This window comes from Panicum virgatum, chromosome 5K, assembly GCF_016808335.1.
Source record: "Panicum virgatum strain AP13 chromosome 5K, P.virgatum_v5, whole genome shotgun sequence".
Lineage (NCBI taxonomy): Eukaryota > Viridiplantae > Streptophyta > Magnoliopsida > Poales > Poaceae > Panicum > Panicum virgatum.
This window is the reverse complement of record NC_053140.1, coordinates 39785647-39803014: the sequence shown is the minus strand read 5'-3', so window position 1 is coordinate 39803014 and position 17368 is coordinate 39785647. Positions and strand designations below refer to the sequence as shown.

The 17368-nt window shown below is 50.4% G+C and overlaps 1 protein-coding gene and 2 long non-coding RNA genes across 4 annotated transcripts; 1 reads left to right on the top strand and 2 right to left on the bottom strand.

The window, feature by feature from the left end:
• Positions 1-2554: 2554 nt before the first annotated feature.
• LOC120707462 lies at positions 2555-3803 on the bottom strand. Of its 2 annotated transcripts, XR_005689010.1 has the most exons (3): positions 3549-3803; positions 3380-3464; positions 2555-2899 (listed from the first exon to the last, which is right to left on the bottom strand). It is a non-coding gene; the product is annotated as an uncharacterized LOC120707462 (long non-coding RNA). The 2 variants fall into 2 exon arrangements; XR_005689009.1 differs by having other exon boundaries at positions 3380-3803.
• Positions 3804-4211: 408 nt separating this feature from the next.
• LOC120707463 lies at positions 4212-4824 on the bottom strand. The gene is made up of 2 exons (XR_005689011.1): positions 4373-4824; positions 4212-4262 (listed from the first exon to the last, which is right to left on the bottom strand). It is a non-coding gene; the product is annotated as an uncharacterized LOC120707463 (long non-coding RNA).
• Positions 4825-5749: 925 nt separating this feature from the next.
• On the top strand, positions 5750-16874 carry LOC120707461 (uroporphyrinogen decarboxylase 1, chloroplastic-like). The gene is made up of 6 exons (XM_039992364.1): positions 5750-5914; positions 6004-6392; positions 9504-9788; positions 10648-10883; positions 11402-11611; positions 16735-16874. The coding sequence occupies exons 1-5, from the start codon at positions 5785-5787 to the stop codon at positions 11568-11570; spliced, it is 1209 nt and encodes a 402-aa protein (XP_039848298.1). The 5' UTR covers positions 5750-5784; the 3' UTR covers positions 11571-11611; positions 16735-16874.
• The last annotated feature ends 494 nt before the right edge of the window (positions 16875-17368 follow it).

Here is a 17368-nt window from a genome sequence, read left to right as displayed (position 1 = left end):
AGGCCGTGGGGGAGAAGAGAACCGCGGGGCAGGTAGGCGCGGCGAGTGGATGCGTGGTGGGGACGCGAGCGCGGCGGGGCCGCGGGGTCAGTGGGAGGACCTGTGCTTTCGCCGTGATGCTGGGTCAGCTGGAGGTCGCCGAGATTTCGCCGGGGCTTCCTTTGTCCGCGGCGCTTGGGATATTTCTGGGTAGCGACAGAGTGGCCGGGGTACTCGGGTGCGGCTGCCTCGGCCGTAATAACGCCCAGCCGGCCCGGATCTGGCCGGTTGCTCAGGACATGTTGGATGCCCGAGCGTTCATGCCCATGACCATGGCCATGTGCAGTGCGGTGGAACCTGTTTTGCACAGTGCTTGTGCCGATCGCGGAACCTAACTCAATTCGGAGCCTCGGAGATGAATTTCGTGCATATTTTGTGTTTTTTTTCCTAAACTTATTACCCGTCTAGTAAGCTGTAGAAAACTAGAAATCAACTCATTTTGAGTGTAAAAGAAATTGGTCTAGCTAGATCATGCGTACGAACCCTTTTTTTATGCATGTATTCGAAAATTCGATGTGACGGATATTGTACAAACTTCCCTCAAACATATGAACCCTCTTTCATGTTCGGTGTTTCTCCTCCGATAATTAATTTATCTCTTTTTTTCCTCTCTGTAGTCTTCACCCTCTTTCAACCTTGTTTATTTCTAGAGATTTTTCTTAAGTCCCTGTCACATCAAAAGAAATCTTATTATTTTGGACTATCAAATAAAATTTGTTTATAATTTTTTGACAGCTAAGTGCTAATTCGCGAGACGAATCTAATGAGTCTAATTAATTCATAATTTGCTGCAGTGATACTACAGTACCATCCGCTAATCATGAATTAATATACTTTATTAATTTTGTCTCGTTGTTTAGCCCCAGAGTTCTATAGTTAGTTTTATAATTAATAGTTATTTAATATATTTAAATATTAAATTTTTTGATGTGATATAGACTAAAATTTAGCGCTGAAACCAAACAACCCCTAAGTTGGGCCGACCTCATCTCATTTTCAAACAACCCCTAAGTTGGGCCGACCTCATCTCATTTTCGGAGGTGTTTGATTTAAACATAAGGTGAGACGGGTTCATCCTAAGAGCCAGAGCAAGTGCACGAGCAGCCAGGCACAGGGCGGGGGGTCGGATTTTTTTTTCTGATGGGCAGAACTTCGATTTCTGCCACTTTTTTACAGGCAAAAGTCTAATTTTCACCCTTTGTATTATCGCAAAAGTCTGATTTTCAACCTTCAACTACAAAATCGGATAATATAGTCCATCCAACTGTCAAAACCGGACAAATTTGGCCTTTGGGGTGGTTTTGCGTTTTCTACAAAAAATTAAATAAATCTAATTTGATCTAAAAAAACTAAACTAATTCACTTTAAATCACAAAAATATGAAACTAGTACCACAATTTTTCTAAAAATGTAACCTATCTATTATTGCTCCATTTGAATCTTAGTTATTAAAAATAATAGGCATAACTGCAAGCAACCAAATATTATGAACATAAAAAAATTAGATCTGAATAGGTCACAAATCACGTGACAATAGATAGGTTATATTTTTAGAAAACTTTTGATACCAATTTCATAATTTTTTGACTTAAAATGAATTACTTATAAATTTTTTAGGGTAAAATTGAATATTTTTATTTCTCACAAAATGGAAAACCACCTTTAAAATCACCCTAGGTGCCAAATTTGCCCGATTTTGATAGTTAGATGGCTTATGTTGTCCGATTTCACAGTTGAAGGTTGAAAATCGGACTTTTGAAATAGTTGGAGGATGTAAATTGGATTTTTCCCTTTTTTTTATATGGATTTGTGAAGTTGAGTGCTCAAATGGATTCGTCGATTCCAAACGATCGAGTCGAAACTCGTCATAGGAGACTAATGTCTCCTGTGACCATGCAGTCGAAGGAGCTCGATCTACATTCGCGAAGCGCATTTGAGAAGAAGAAAAGTACGACGGATAACATGTAGTAGATCGCAAGCTAGCAGTGTTAATTATGATGATAACGCCGTCCATCCTATCTCACCCCATCCCTTGTACCAAACAAAAAATAGAGTTGAATCTATCATCTTTTTTTTTTGCAAGAGTTGAATCTATCATCCTCAACCAAACATGAGATGGGTCCCTAAAAATTAAGAATGGATCTAGCTCTTTCCAATTAGTCCCCAAATAAAACATATGCTAGAGGAAGGAGGCTGATCCCACGATGAAGGCCGTTGGTGAGCAAACGGCGATGGTGTATCGCGGTCATTATGGTAGAATATGGTAGGGCTGGAGTGTGGTGCAGGTTAGCCTGGGAATGGGCCATAATCCTGCCCCAATCCTGATCCAACCCTAGCTAATTAAATAATTGGCCCTATCCTTATCCAGCCCTTCAAATAATTAGTTTTATTGTATCCAATCCCATCCTTTAAGTAATATCATCCTAGTCCAGCCCTAATCCTATATATGCTCATGGGCCAATCCATTTTCACTAAAAGAGCACAGCTCGTGGGTTGTCAAAACAACAGTACAATGGATTGGCATATGCCGTGAGCAGAGCAATGGATGACCTCGCAGCCCGTGAGCTGCCATTCTGCCACCAACAGTACAAGCCAGCGTGGCTCAACAAAACAAATATACATATCAGGTTATTACCAGCCACCACACGTCACAAATAAATAGCAAACAAAATAACTGTCAACAATGAGTAACCAAATAAACTGTCAACAGTTAGTCTACAAATATGTCGATGGAACTGGCAGTTATCAGACGCCGCTGATTTTTGTGATAAGTAGAGCGACAGATGTCTTCTGCAAGTCATCATTTGTACCATCCAGTAAGCATGTATCTTAGCCAGAAGTAGAATACGCAACATAGAGCCTGTCAGACATGAGGACGAGGGTTATGATAAAAAAAAACTGCATGACAAATGTTCACATGGCTGTACATCACAATACATCAAGAAAAAGAACAGTGACATCTTCCATGCTAAACTTTGGTGTATGACAGCATGCCTCATATCTATTGTAAGCGCAACATATAAGACAACCCTGCTGATTTACATTGACGTTCATGCTGACAAGCTTCATCAAATTTCTGACTCGACCAATGAATCTTGTGCCTAGTTCAACATAAGCATCTACTTAACTCTGTTCTTTCTTAAATTCTCAATCTGTAATAAAAGTTTCTCCTGTTCTGAATTCAGAATAAGAACTTTGCAAATGTAAATGATGACTTCTTTGCGGCATAAGCAAATAATCAACACAGTGCTAACTAGTTAATGAGATGTTTGGAAGTCAAGAAACAAAATCACAACAAAGCGAGAAAATAGTCAGCAATAAAAGGGCCTTTTCAGTGTACCTGAAAAATAAGGAGCCTTATGCAAAGGGCCTTCACTCATCATCTGAACCGAACATCCTTTTTCCACTCATTGGTTCGCCTTCCTCTTCATCATTGAATCCAATCAACCAATCTATAGTACAAATTTGGGCTTCAAGAGTTTCAGGGGAGAGTGAAGTCCAATCTTTACCAAGGATTCTTCCAGCAGCACTAAATGCAGACTCTGAGGACACTGTGCTCACAGGGATAGAGAGGAAATCTCTAGCCATCAAAGACAAGACTGGATATGCATCTGAATTCTTCTTCCACCATGCTAGAACATTGAAGTTCTCATCTGACCTCACAAGGAAATCGTGATAGCTGCATTGGGCCCAATCACATCTAATATTCCAAAGTTAAATTTGGCTCTACAAACAACCTTCTTAAACAACAATTATTTTAGCCATGCTGTTAATTCTAAACCAGTACCATATCAATTGTTTTGCAGCACATCATTGTAAGTTAGTACTAGATCAATTGTTTTGGCCATGCTGTTAAATCTGTGTTACAAGCATAGTTCCTATTAAATTTTGGTTGGTCAACAAATGAAAGGGAAACACACAAGTGACTAGCATCTATATCAGCGGATCAAAAAATCGACTAGCATGTTTATGGTTATCCATCCACCTGTTCGCAAGTAGCCATAACAATAAATCGACCAGCTATTCTGCTAAGTTGCGGCACAAGCAATTCAGGAAACATACCAGCGGCCGCAAGTTTCAGAAGGGGGGGGGGGGGGGGCGGAATTCTTGCTTCGCGCACGAGCGGCGCCAGCGATGACCAGCAGAGCTGAGAGGGGATCGGAGTTGCTGGCTAGCCAGTGAGCTCCCTCAGGTCGTCAAGCAAAACAACCGCCGCCTGCAGCCTGCAGATCCAGATCAAAAGAATTAGGGGCGGGTGAATGCGTGTGGGGATCAAGAGCAGTAGCATGAAATCAAAAGATTTAAGGGAGGATCGTCTCAGCCTTTTCCTCACCGGTCGTGGCACCCAAGAACACCAGGCGGCGAGGTCCGGAGCCATGGAGTCCAGCGGTCCAGGAGGGAGACGTCGTGCCGGCCTGCTTGGGGACGACACCGCCGGATGTTGGATGGGTCGACACCGCCGGTGCGCCGGATGACAGCAAGGCCGTCGACAAGGTGGAGGCGCGGAGCGTGGGCGGCGGCGGCGGCGCCTTCGCCCTCGCCCTGTCGCCCAACCGTATCACGACGAGGAGGAGCAGCCCTTTCCTATTATCCACGGGCCAGGCCCTTAATTCCTATCCATGGACTACCATGGGCCAAGTCCAAAATCCGGACTGCGCCGATCCTTTTGAAGCACGGCCCAGTCCAATCCTACCCTTTATCTAAAAAGTCCATAAGGAGTCCTAAAATCTTTGCCCATGAGTTTGGAGGCCCACGAGGCCCTCGGATTTTCACAGCCCACCGTCAGGCCTAGGTGCAGGAGAAACTCACTCTTTTAGGTTAGCATAGCAATGGAATTGTAGAAAAAACAACAAGCGTCAGGAACAACCAGAAAATGGATGGAGGAGAGAACAGTTTAGGGGCCGCTAAAGCTCGTTTCGGGCGCCATCACTGTACCAAAAGTGTTGACGGAAGAAGAAATGATGGGAACACTATAAAATGCCGATAAATAAAGATCTTAAATTCTTAAAATTCGGGTGTTGAAGTGGGCAAACTAGTGTCTCGTAAGCAGGCTGATATCTACGTGAAAAAGAGAGAAATGAAGAGAGTGAAGAAGAGTGGGCAAACTAGTCGCCCGTTCAAGCTGGCTAGAAGAGACTGCGTGCGTTGCTATTGGGTGAGTACCGAGGCCGCCCACTACTCTCCGTTGCAGCACAGGAAAAAAGAGCTGACCATTTTCACCCTTGCACTTGCACCCTGATCCAATCCAGGCCTCGATGCACCGGCCAGTTGGGCCCCCCGTCCAGTGTCTACGCTTGCTTCATCGCCACCCAAACCTGACCTCTTCGTCCTCCCCCGAAACAAGATTAGGGCCCTGATCTTTACCCGTAAACTCTGTAAAAAAACGTCACATCAAATATTTCGACACATATATGAAGTACTAAATGAAGTCTATTTACAAAATTTTTTATATAAATGGGCTGTAAATCGCGAGACGAATCTAATGAACCTACTTAATCCATGTTTTGCAACATTAATGCTACAGTAACCATCCTCTAATTATTGATTAATAATGGATTAATTAGCATCATTAGATTCGTCTCGCGATTTACAACCCATCTGTCCAAAAAGTTTTATAAATAGACTTCATTTAATACTTCAAATTAACAAAATTCCAATACAAAAATTTTTACGCTCAAACTAAACACGGCTCAGATAACCGAAAGCCAAACCCACGGTAACCGTCATCGCCAAATCGCCACCGTCATGATGTCTCCGACGGTCACCGCAACGGCCGTCTTCCTCTCCGCGGCGCCCTCCTCCTCCTCCACCCGTCGGCGCCGCAGCCGGCTCGCCGCCATCTCCGCATCCCTCTCGCCGTCCTCCTCCTCCTCCGGTAAACCCAACTCCCCTTCCCCCGTACCCCCCTCCCCACACAGATCCCATTCCGCCCCAATTTGACCTACCCGCTGCGTTCCCGCGCAGAGGAGCCGTTGCTGGTGCGCGCGGCGCGGGGCGAGGATGGCCTGCCGCGCCCGCCGGCCTGGATGATGCGGCAGGCGGGGCGGTACATGGCGGAGTACCAGGCGCTGGCCAAGCGCCACCCCTCGTTCCGGGAGCGGTCCGAGAAGACGGACCTCATCGTCGAGATCACTCTGCAGCCCTGGCGCGCCTTCGCGCCCGACGGCGTCATCCTGTTCTCGGACATACTCACGCCGCTGCCGGCAATCGGGGTGCCGTTCGATATCTCCGATTCCAAGGGCCCGGTGATCCAATCGCCCGTGCGGTCCGAGGACCAGGTCAGGCAGCTCGTACCCATCGACCTCGATAAGCTCCATTTCGTTGGGGAGTCGCTCAGGATTCTGCGAAATGAGGTGATGCCCGTATACATTTTGGTGCTCCACTGCTACGGAAAGCTTGGTCCTATTGGATTTCCTTATTGTAGTGGTTTAGGACTGAATGATACTAGATTACTAGTTAAGTGTTATACAATGTACCGTTCAAAGTCAACGCTCATGCTGCAATTTGACCTATAAAATGCATTGATGTGTAATAGATTCAAGTAATGTTAGGTTCACTGCTGCAAGCTATGAAAATGACACCAGGCGATAAATTAGTCTCTGTTTGGATGTTGATATTGGAGAGCTTGGCATCGTATCGGTTTCAATACAAAATCAGGCTAGGTATTGAAATAGACTCAATACCAAAGCTATTGTTTGGATTTAGATAGAATTTTTAGATGGAATTGAATGAGTCAGCTAATATCAATTCTCGTTTGGATGTGCATCTCCAGAAATTGAAATTGGCATCCTCCTCCACCCCCAGCATGGCCATGGCCTCGGCATCCTCCTCTGCGCAGCCCTCACCCCGTCATCCTCCTCCTCTAGCATGGCAATGGCAGATCTCAAGTGGCTGGGGCGGACCTTGTCATCCTCCGCCGTGCGCCTGCGGCTCGCTGTCCCCCTCCGCACCTCGCTCGTCTTGCGGAGGTGGGCATGGGAGGGGCGGAACAGCTCGCCGTGCGGAAAGGGCAGGGGAGAGGCGGCTTGGCTCGCTGGTCGGAGAGGAGGCACGGGTAGGGCGTGGCTGCTCACAGCGCAGATAGGGCAGGGGAAGGGCGGCAGCCCACTAGCCGGAGAAGAGGCAAGGAAGGGGTGGCGCAGCTTGCTGTGTCGAAGAGGGAATGGGAAGAGGCGGGACGGCCCGCTGGTCGGAGAGGCAGATAGGGAAAGGTGAGCACGACTCGCCGGAGAGGAGGCAGGGGAGTGGTCAGGGGCGGAGTTCCGGTGGCGGTGGTCGGGGCGGAGTTCTGCGATGGAAGAAGAGAAGCGATGATCCAATTCATCCCAATACGGAGGGGTGAGGCTCCGCATTCACGAAGGGCTATTTTAGTTCAGGTTCAATTCTTCGGTATTGGTCCCCAATACCAATTCCAAATTTTGTAGACATCCAAACAACTTGTATTCACTAGATCAAATTCCAATTCCCAATACCGAGCTCCAATACTGACATCCAAACGGACCCTTATAGAAATTGTTAATGATTACTAATTTGTTAGCATCACGCAGGAAAACTTGGTTATTACTGCTAAGGCAATGCAGTTGTACTTTTCAGTCATACACTTACCATTTATGAAAGTTGGTCTGCATTGTGCTGCAAATATCGTTCATCTTCTTGCGATTCCTTTTGAAAACTAATGTTGGCAGATGGTTCATTGTTAACCATTTAACATCAAAGCATTAGTGTAGCATTTGAAAAGCGACGCACTAGTGGTTATTTTGGTATACTGTGGTGGCTTCAAGACTATTTTTGGTTGCTATGAAAGCCTCCAACTGAAAATAAATGTCAGGAAAACAGGTTTTGATGCATGGTGACATTTTTTGACGTATCTTGTGAAACAGGTTTTCGAATATTTGCAACTTAGTGAATATGCTATGCTTTGCTTTGTTTAGTTCCAGGTGTTGATTACGTGAGATGCATATTTGTTATTATCTGAATTAAATGTTTATGACGGTGATTGTCCGAAATCTCTGGTGGTATCGATTAGGCATTTCAATCTAAAATTTCTAGTAATTAATGAACTGCAAACCTGGCCAAACATCAGTACAATGTCAACCCAAAGCTATATTGTTGTTGCTCTCATTGTTGAATATTCTGCTGGGGAAACTACCACCGCAAAGTTTCTTCAAAAAAAATGTCGTGGTGTGCAAACCCACAGCCGGGTGGTGTAGTGCACTCGCCAAAACCCAGAGGGTGAGTACTCGGGGGTAGCTAGGATTAGTTCGATCTAGATGCAAGAACACGATGAACACAACAGGTTTAGAGTGGTTCGGGCCGCCGGATCGTAATACCCTACGTCCACTAAGTGTTGTATTGCTTGTGCTCTCAAGAGGTTGAGAACGGGGTTGGTTGGAGTGAATCCGAGTTTGTGTTGTGTCTGGCTTCGCTTTGGCCTAGCTTCGCCTGGCTTGGCTTCGCTTTATGTACTCCTCCCTTTTATATCTCAAGGGAGGAGTGTACATAGCCGTTGGGTCCCCGATAGATGGGCCCAGCGATGTAGTATAAAATAACATACTGTACAGACATTATGGCGTTGCAGGCGACAGAGACCTTATTCCTGGATTTCCTTGCTTTGCCCGTGGGAATCTTCCGTCCGGCATAGCCATGCCCTGTCTTGTCGAAACGGCGCCAGGGTGTAGCTTGCGGCGTAGCTTGCCGTAGCCTGCCGCGTAGCTGAACGGGCCGTGTAGCTTGCGGCGTAGGCGGTATGATGAAAGGGTGCCGTGCCGTCGTATCCATTTAATGCGGCAGACGGGCTCTGCGCGGATGCGGCGCATGCGGCTGCACTGTGTATCTCGATAATATGCGGTCTACAGTGAGGCCTGACAAAAGCTGCCCCGCGTGCCGCGGCGGCAGAGCACGCCTCAACCACCCGCATTGAATGCGGTGGGTGGGCGAGTCTTCTAGCGGAAGACTCGCGCCCGCGCCTGCGCCTGCGGGACACGTGGTGCCCCCGGACCCCGCCCCGGCGGTATATTGGTTCTACGTGCGTGGGAGGTCCGGACGGACGCGGGGAGGTCCCGGACCCATATGGGGGGTCCGAGCCCTCGGCTGTTGGCGCGGAGCTTCCCTTCCTCAGGGACACGTGGCGTCACCGGACCCGTTCCCAGAGCGGGGAACAGGTCCGGGGCCGTTGGCCTGGTGAGGTAAGAGCCGGACCCCTGGGGCCCGGCTGCTCCGCCCCTTAGGGCGTAGTTATGAATGACTACGCGAGTCCTGCCTTGCTGCAGTAGGAGTGGGTATCCCTGCTACAGGGTACCGACAAAAAACTACCACCGCAAATCCGCAATACATTCGCATGATGATCAACAGTTTATGTATGATTCGCTTTTATCGATACGAACTGGATTGGGTATAGTTCAGCAATGCATTCTGCACTACACTCTTATGATGCTTACACACCTGTTTGCTTCTTTATCCTCTAGATTGATGGAAAAGCTGCTTTGCTAGGATTTGTGGGGGCCCCATGGACAATTGCAACTTATGTTGTTGAAGGGGGGATGACCAACACATACACAAATATAAAGAGCATGTGCCATACTGCTCCAAATGTTTTGAGGGGCCTTCTCTCACACCTTGCACAAGCAATATCTGACTATATCATTTACCAAGTAAACTCTGGGGCTCAATGTGTACAGATATTTGATTCATGGGGTGGACAACTTCCACCTCATGTGTGGGAGCAGTGGTCAAAACCATATATCAAACAGGTAACTGTTCCTTACTTTTTATGCTCTCATGTGTTCCCAACTTCACATGTGGCATGCTCGGTTATTATACAGTCATCCGACTAACCGCGATTAGTTGTCCTAGTCGGTACTGAGGTGATTAGGTAAAATCCCGATTAGTCGGACTTATCACCTGATTAATCACGACTAATTGTCCGATCAGAAACTACCATGGCGACTAGGTTTGATTAGACGATCGTATAACATCGTGGCGTCACTATATATCTGTACTGTATAATAGCTCAGTAATGTCTACCAGCACTGAATGTTCTAAAGTTCATTATCTTCTGAGAATTAATCTCTTTATGCTTATACTGAAATACTTATCATATGATTAGTTGCTTTAATCTTATGCAATTTCTGCTAGCACATGTTACATGACTTGTTATGTTACCGGCATACCGCTACAAGCTCTTCATAACCTGCGAAGAAAGTGAATACGGAAAGAGTCAACCTTTTACCCATAGTCATTAACTGATGTTTATGTCAGCAACATGTTCTCAGTAATTTGGATTTATATATTTTTTGAAGAAATTTTGGATTTATATATTATATGATATGTTATCATGCATTTAGACACTATATGTTGCTTTAGTTTGGTTTAAATATCTGCTGATCTGCAAGACCACAACTAGCACAATACATGTAATTGACTGACTTGGTCATAAATGGTCATTTCTGCAGGCTCAATGTGTTTAGAAGGAAAAACAAATCCCAATTTTCATCTTGAGCTTGTAAATGTGCATAAATTCTAAGCTTGTTTAGGACTGTGATTTAGAATAAAAGATTTCATGAATATCTGGTCTATTCTGTTCATTAACCTTTTCCATTTCTTTGACAGATTGTGAGTAGGATTAAGAAAGAGTGCCCTCATGTACCCCTTGTGTTGTATATAAATGGGAATGGAGGTTTACTTGAGCGAATGAAGGATACAGGAGTTGATGTTATTGGGCTTGACTGGACAGTGGACATGGCTGATGGAAGGAGGCGCCTTGGTAATGGAATTGGTGTACAAGGGAATGTGGATCCAGCATTTCTATTTTCACCATTACCAGTATTGACTGATGAAATTCATAGGTCAGTAAAGGTTTCATGCTTTCCATTTATGTTAGTTTTTTGCTGTGTACAATTAATTAACGAGACCTCCAAAACTGCTCTCTCAGAAGTATATGTCTTCCTGTCATGTCTGCTACACCATCATAGTGTTGATCTTCTTGCTAGAGCTTTAACTTGTTTCATTTCTGACACAAGTGCGGGTTGTGTACAAATGGATATCCATCAGTTGTATACAAATGGGTATCCATCTTACTCCTTAGATCTATTGAATTCTTGTTCGAAGAATAAGAAATAGTTGATCACCTCACGCTATCTTAGAGTGTTGCATTATCTTTTGCATGTCGTCGGTGATCACACGGAACATGTAAAAGTGAAGCAGTATTAAGCCCTTCATGTTTGTTTTATGTTGCATGGGGATTGTATCGTTTGATGCGTTAGCTTCTAAGTGGGCTGCAACATCCAGTCGTTATAGTTGAAATACCTTTCCAGGCAGTCACTACAAACTGATTATAATTGTTTTTTCATTATCTGCTCTGCAGGGTTGTGAAATCAGCTGGTCCAAAAGGTCATATTCTTAACTTGGGCCACGGGGTGCTACAGAAAACACCTGAAGAAGCTGTAGCACATTTCTTTGATGTCACTAGGAGCTTGAGATATGACACCCTTTTCCAAGGTTCAGTTGCTGGAGAATTGCAGGCTGTTGCATGACAACAGCAATGCCATTCTCATTTTCATCAAATGTCTATTCGATCTTGGTATAACGTGGCCGGCGTGGAGTGCGCAGAGGGGAACGTAGGAGTAGCTGGGATTGGGGAAGAGAGCGCAGGACGTAACGCGAGGAGTGGACGGGCGCCGGGCTGTCTTCGTCACCGGCGAGGACAGGTTCCTCGGCCGTGACCGAAGCCAGCTCGCACCCAATGCGGGAGAGCTTTATTCTTCGATGATCCTGATTACAAGCTAGGCGGTGACCTTTATAGATTAGGTCCCGATCAAGCTAGCTACCAACAACCTGCTAACAACCTCCTACTAATGCGGAAACAAACTCCTAGCTTCTCCCGTGAAAACAGCACCCGAAGCCTGCGCTAGCCACCTTGCTGTTGCGCCTGTTGCCGCTTGTTGCGCCGGTGGTAGTGCTTGCCAACAAATGCGTCGACAACACTTCCTCCCTCCCCACGGAACAGCTCGTCCTCGAGCTGCCACTGAGGGTAGAGCTTGACGAAATCCTTTAACGGCTCCCACCGGCCATGCACCAACGGTGGCAGCGGCGGAACTGACGTCGGTGGCGTGCCTTCGAATTTCTTGAGGAGGCCGACGTGGAAGACATCGTGTATCTTGGCATTGGCCGGCAGCTGCAACCGATAGGCCACGGTCCCGACGCGCTCCACCACTTGGAACGGCCCGTAGAAGCGTTGGGCCAGTTTTGTTGGGCGACTGGTCGTGATGCCGGACGCCGCCCTGTGATGCAGGCGCAGCCACGCCCACTCACCCACAGCGAACTCAACGTCGCGCCGGTGCTTGTCATGCCGCGCCTTCATGACATCCTGTGCGAGGAGGAGACGTTCCCGTATCTCCTGCAAGAACTCGTCGCGATCCCGGAGCTGGCGATCGACGGCGGCCACCCGAGCCAACCCCGGCGAGTAGCGAAGTAGAGCCGGTGGGGGGCGGCCGTAAACGACCTGGAATGGAGTGGCGCGCAGGGCCGTTTGGTACGAAGAGTTGAAGCAGAACTCCGCCCAGGGAAGCCACTGGAGCCATGAGCGCGGCCGATCTCCTGCCAAACACCGCAAATACATGCCGATCGTGCGATTAGTCACCTCGGACTGCCCATCCGTCTGTGGGTGGAACGCAGAGCTCATGAGCAGCTTGACGCCGGCGAGACGGAACAGTTCCGCCCAGAAGTTGCTGGTGAAGACCGGGTCGCGGTCGCTGACGATGGACGTCGGGAAGCCGTGGAGGCGCACGATGTCGGTGAAGAACGCCCGCGCCACCGACGCCGCGGTGTAGGGGTGGCCGAGCGCAATGAAATGGGCGAACTTGGAGAAGCGGTCCACCACCGTGAGGACCACCGACTTCCCGCCCACCTTAGGAAAACCTTCCACGAAATCCATGGCAATGTCGCTCCAGACCTCGTGCGGCACCGGGAGAGGTTGAAGGAGCCCAGCTGGGTGCAGGTGCTCCGACTTGTTGCGCTGACACACCGCACAGCCGCGAACGAAGTCGCGCACGCGCCGCAGCAGATGCGCGTTGTAGAAGGAGGCTCGCAAGCGGTGTGCTGTCTTTTCGACTCCCTCGTGCCCCATCTCGTGCGCCTCGGCCAGGAGACGCTGCCACAAGGAGGAGTCATCCGGCACAAAGATCTTCCCCCGGAACAGCAACAGGTCATCTGCCGTGGACCACCCGTCCGGCGCCGAGCCGGCCGCGACCTGCGCCAAGAGGCCCTGGGCGAACGGGCTGGCAGCCACCTCCGCCTTCAGCTCATCGTATGCCGAGAACGCCGGCATGGACATAGCGTGAACCGCCAAGGCCTCTTCATCGCGGCGGGACAGCGCATCAGCTGCCGCATTTTGCTTGCCCGGCCTGTACTCCACGGTGATGTCATGGCCGAATAGCTTGGAGACCCAGGTGTGTTGTGGTATGGTGGTGAGGCGCTGGTCGAGGATGTACTTGAGACTCCAGTGGTCGGTGCGGACCGTGAACGGGCGACCCCACAAGTATGGCCGCCAGTGTCGGACGGCCTTCACCAAGCCGATGAGCTCGCGCTCATACGCCGGCAGCTTGGCGTGCTGTGGTGCCACCGCCCGGCTGAAGAACGCCAGCGCACCGTCGCCCTGGTGCAGCACCGCACCAAATCCCGCCCCGGACGCGTCGCAGTCGACGGTGAAGCGCTTGGAGAAATCGGGCAGCTGGAGCAGCGGCGCCGACGAGAGCGCCCGCTTGAGGTCGAGGAAGGCGCGTTCGGCATCGTCGGACCACCGGAACGCCTCCCGCTTGAGGAGTGCCGTGAGCGGCTCCGCCACGGCGCCGTAGTTCGCGATGAACTTGCGGTAGTAGCCGGTCAGCCCGAGGAAGCCCCGGAGTGCCCGCACGGTGCGGGGACGCGGCCAGGCCTCGACTGCTTCAATCTTGCTGGGGTCCATGGCCACACCTTGAGCCGTGACAATATGGCCTAGGTATGCCACCGACTCTGCACCGAAGGAGCACTTGGATTGCTTCGCGAACAGCTGTGCGCTCGGAGCTGTTGGAGCACCGCCTTGACATGCTGCAAATGTTCTGCCCATGATGCACTATAAATCAATATGTCATCAAAAAACACGAGTACAAAGCGGCGGAGAAAGGGCTTGAGGACATCATTCATCATTGCTTGGAAGGTGGACGGTGCGTTCGTCAGGCCGAACGCCATGACCAAGAACTCGAAGTGGCCATGGTGGGTGCGGAAGGCCGTCTTCTCGACGTCGGCGGGGTGCATGCGCACCTGGAAGTAGCCACTGCGCAAGTCGATCTTGCTGAAGAAGCACGCCCCTTTGAGCTCGTCGAAGAGCTCGTCACTGACCGGGATGGGAAACTTGTCTTTTACCGTGTGCTCGTTGAGAGCGCGGTAATCGACACAGAAACGCCACGTCTCGTCCGGCTTCTTGACGAGGAGCACCGGGGAGGAGAATGGCGACGTGGACTCCCGGATGATCCCTTGGGCGAGCATGTCCTCGCACTGGCGTTCCAGCTCATCCTTGAGGAGCTGGGGGTAGCGGTACGGCCGGACGGCGATCGGCGCCGTGCCCGGAAGAAGATGTATCCGGTGGTCGTGGCGGCGTTGCGGCGGAAGGCCCCGCGGCACGGCGAACACGTCGGCGTACTGGCCAAGCAGGCTGTCGAGGACGTCGCGCGGGTTCTCCAGGGCGTTGACGCAGGGGCCGGGGCTGCCCACGCCACGCCACACGATGCTGCGGCCGTCCCGCCAGATGGCCATGGTGAGCTTGTTAAGGTCCCACGTGATCGGGCCGAGGGTGCGGAGCCACTGGACGCCCAAGATAACGTCGAAGCTATCCAGCGCGAGTGTGTAGCAGTCGACGTCGAAGGGGACTCCGTCGATGACCACCGGTGTCGCGCGACAGACACCCTGGCTTGGCACACGGTCGCCGTTAGCGACCTTGACCGTCAACCCCGGTCGCCGGGTGACGGCGAGCCCCAGGCGTTGGGCCACCTCATCGTTGATGAATGTGTGTGTAGAGCCGGTGTCGACGAGAGCGACCAGATCGACGTCGCGGACGCGAACCCGGAGCTTCATGGTGAACTGGGCGTCGGGTGGCGTCGCGATGCCCGTGAGCGCCGCGAGCGAGACGCCCAGGTCGGCATCAGCGTCAGTAGGCGACTCCTCGTCAGAGATCTCCAAGAGGAACACGCCTTTTGCGGCGCATTTGTGGTCCTTGGTGAACTTCTCGGGGCAGAAGTAGCACTGCCCGCTCGCCCGCTTCTCGGCGATCTCCTCCGGCGAGAGGCGTCGGAACCGCGGACGCGGCGGATCGTCGGGCTTGGTCGCGCCCCCGGGCGCGGGAAGCGCCAGAACGTGGTGGCCCGGCCCAGATGGCGTCCGCGTCCGGGCCGGCGTGCGAGCGACTCCGACCGCGGCCGCCTCGAGGCCCCGACGCTCGTATGCGCGCGCCAGGCTCATGGCCATCTGGAGATTGCTGGGGCGCTGTAACTCGACGTCGGAGGAGAGCGGTTGCCCTAGGCCTGCAGTGAACAGATCAATCTGGTGTTGCATGGTCAGATCAGTACAGCGGCACAGGAGGGCAAGGAAGCGGCGCTGGTACTCCTCAACCGAGCCGGAGCGACGGAGATTGGTCAGTTCGCCGAGGGAGTTGGAGCGGATGGGCGGCCCGAACCAGAGGTTGATGTACTCCACGAACCGTGCCCAGGATGGCACGCCGACGTCGCGCTCGAGCTGGAAGTACCACTCTGCCGCCGCGCCGTCGAGGTGCAGGGACGCAGTCCAGACCTTCTCCTCCTCCATGGTGCGGTACCCCTGGAAGAAGTGCTCGCACTTGTTGATCCACGGCAACGGATCCGTCTCGCCGTCGAAATGGGGAAAGGTGAGCTTGGGTTGGCGCGGGCGCCGCCAATCGTCATCACGGCGACCGCGACGACCCCGACGGAAGCCGCCGCCGGCGTCCGAGTCGTTGCCGCTGCTGCCACCGTCGCCACCGCCGCCACCGCCGCTGCCGCGGCGCCGATCGTGGTAACGTTTGGGCGAGCGGAGGCCGTCATCCTTCTCGTCGTCTGGATCGCCTTGCTTGAACTTCTCGGTGCGGGCGATGCGACGGTCGTGGGCGTCAAGGCGGGTGTTCACCGTTGCCATCTGGGCGAGGAGGCGATCTAGTTTGTCATCCACGGAAGCCAAGCGATCGCCGTCAGGATCGACGGGGCCGACCATGGTAGGCGATGCCCCACGACTGGTCTCTGATACCAATTTGGTATAACGTGGCCGGCGTGGAGTGCGCAGAGGGGAACATAGGAGTAGCTGGGATTGGGGAAGAGAGCGCAGGACGTAACGCGAGGAGTGGACGGGCGCCGGGCTGTCTTCGTCACCGGCGAGGACAGGTTCCTCGGCCGTGACCGAAGCCAGCTCGCACCCAATGCGGGAGAGCTTTATTCTTCGATGATCCTGATTACAAGCTAGGCGGTGACCTTTATAGATTAGGTCCCGATCAAGCTAGCTACCAACAACCTGCTAACAACCTCCTACTAATGCGGAAACAAACTCCTAGCTTCTCCTGTGAAAACAGCACCCGAAGCCTGCGCTAGCCACCTTGCTGTTGCGCCTGTTGCCGCTTGTTGCGCCGGTGGTAGTGCTTGCCAACAAATGCGTCGACAACAGATCTATTGTGTATTATCCTAGATTCCTAGTGTTGTCTAGTTCAGTACCTTCGGCCTTGTAATTGCAGGAGCCATGCGTTTTGGGATATTGTCATTTGACAGCAAATCGACGCAATTTATACATATCTGGTGGAAACTAAACTTTTGTGAAAACCCGTGCAAACCATGACTAAAAAGTCATCTAAATTCACGAAAAAAATCACACATGTAGACAATATGATGATACACAATCTTGTAAAATATCTTGTCTAAACTCGATTTCATTTGTGATATATAAAAATAACAAATTTCAAGTTGATTTTAGACAGAATATTTTACAAGATTGTGTATCATCATATTGTTTACATGTGTGATTTTTTTTGTGAATTTAGATGACTTTTTTACCGTGATTTGCACAAATTTTCACGAAAGTTGTAGTTTTCACCAGATATATGCCTGCCAGTTTCAGTTAGTCATCTGGCCAATAAACAATGGTGCAGGTGCAACCGGGTTGTAGAAGGAAAGCAGGGAGTTGTCCGTTCCTCTTTCAAAGCCTCCAGCGACTCTTATCAATTATTATACTCCAGTAGAATCAGTCAGTGTAGATCCTGCGATTTCTGTAATTTCCTTGTCAATGGGCATCATATTTTTTTTAA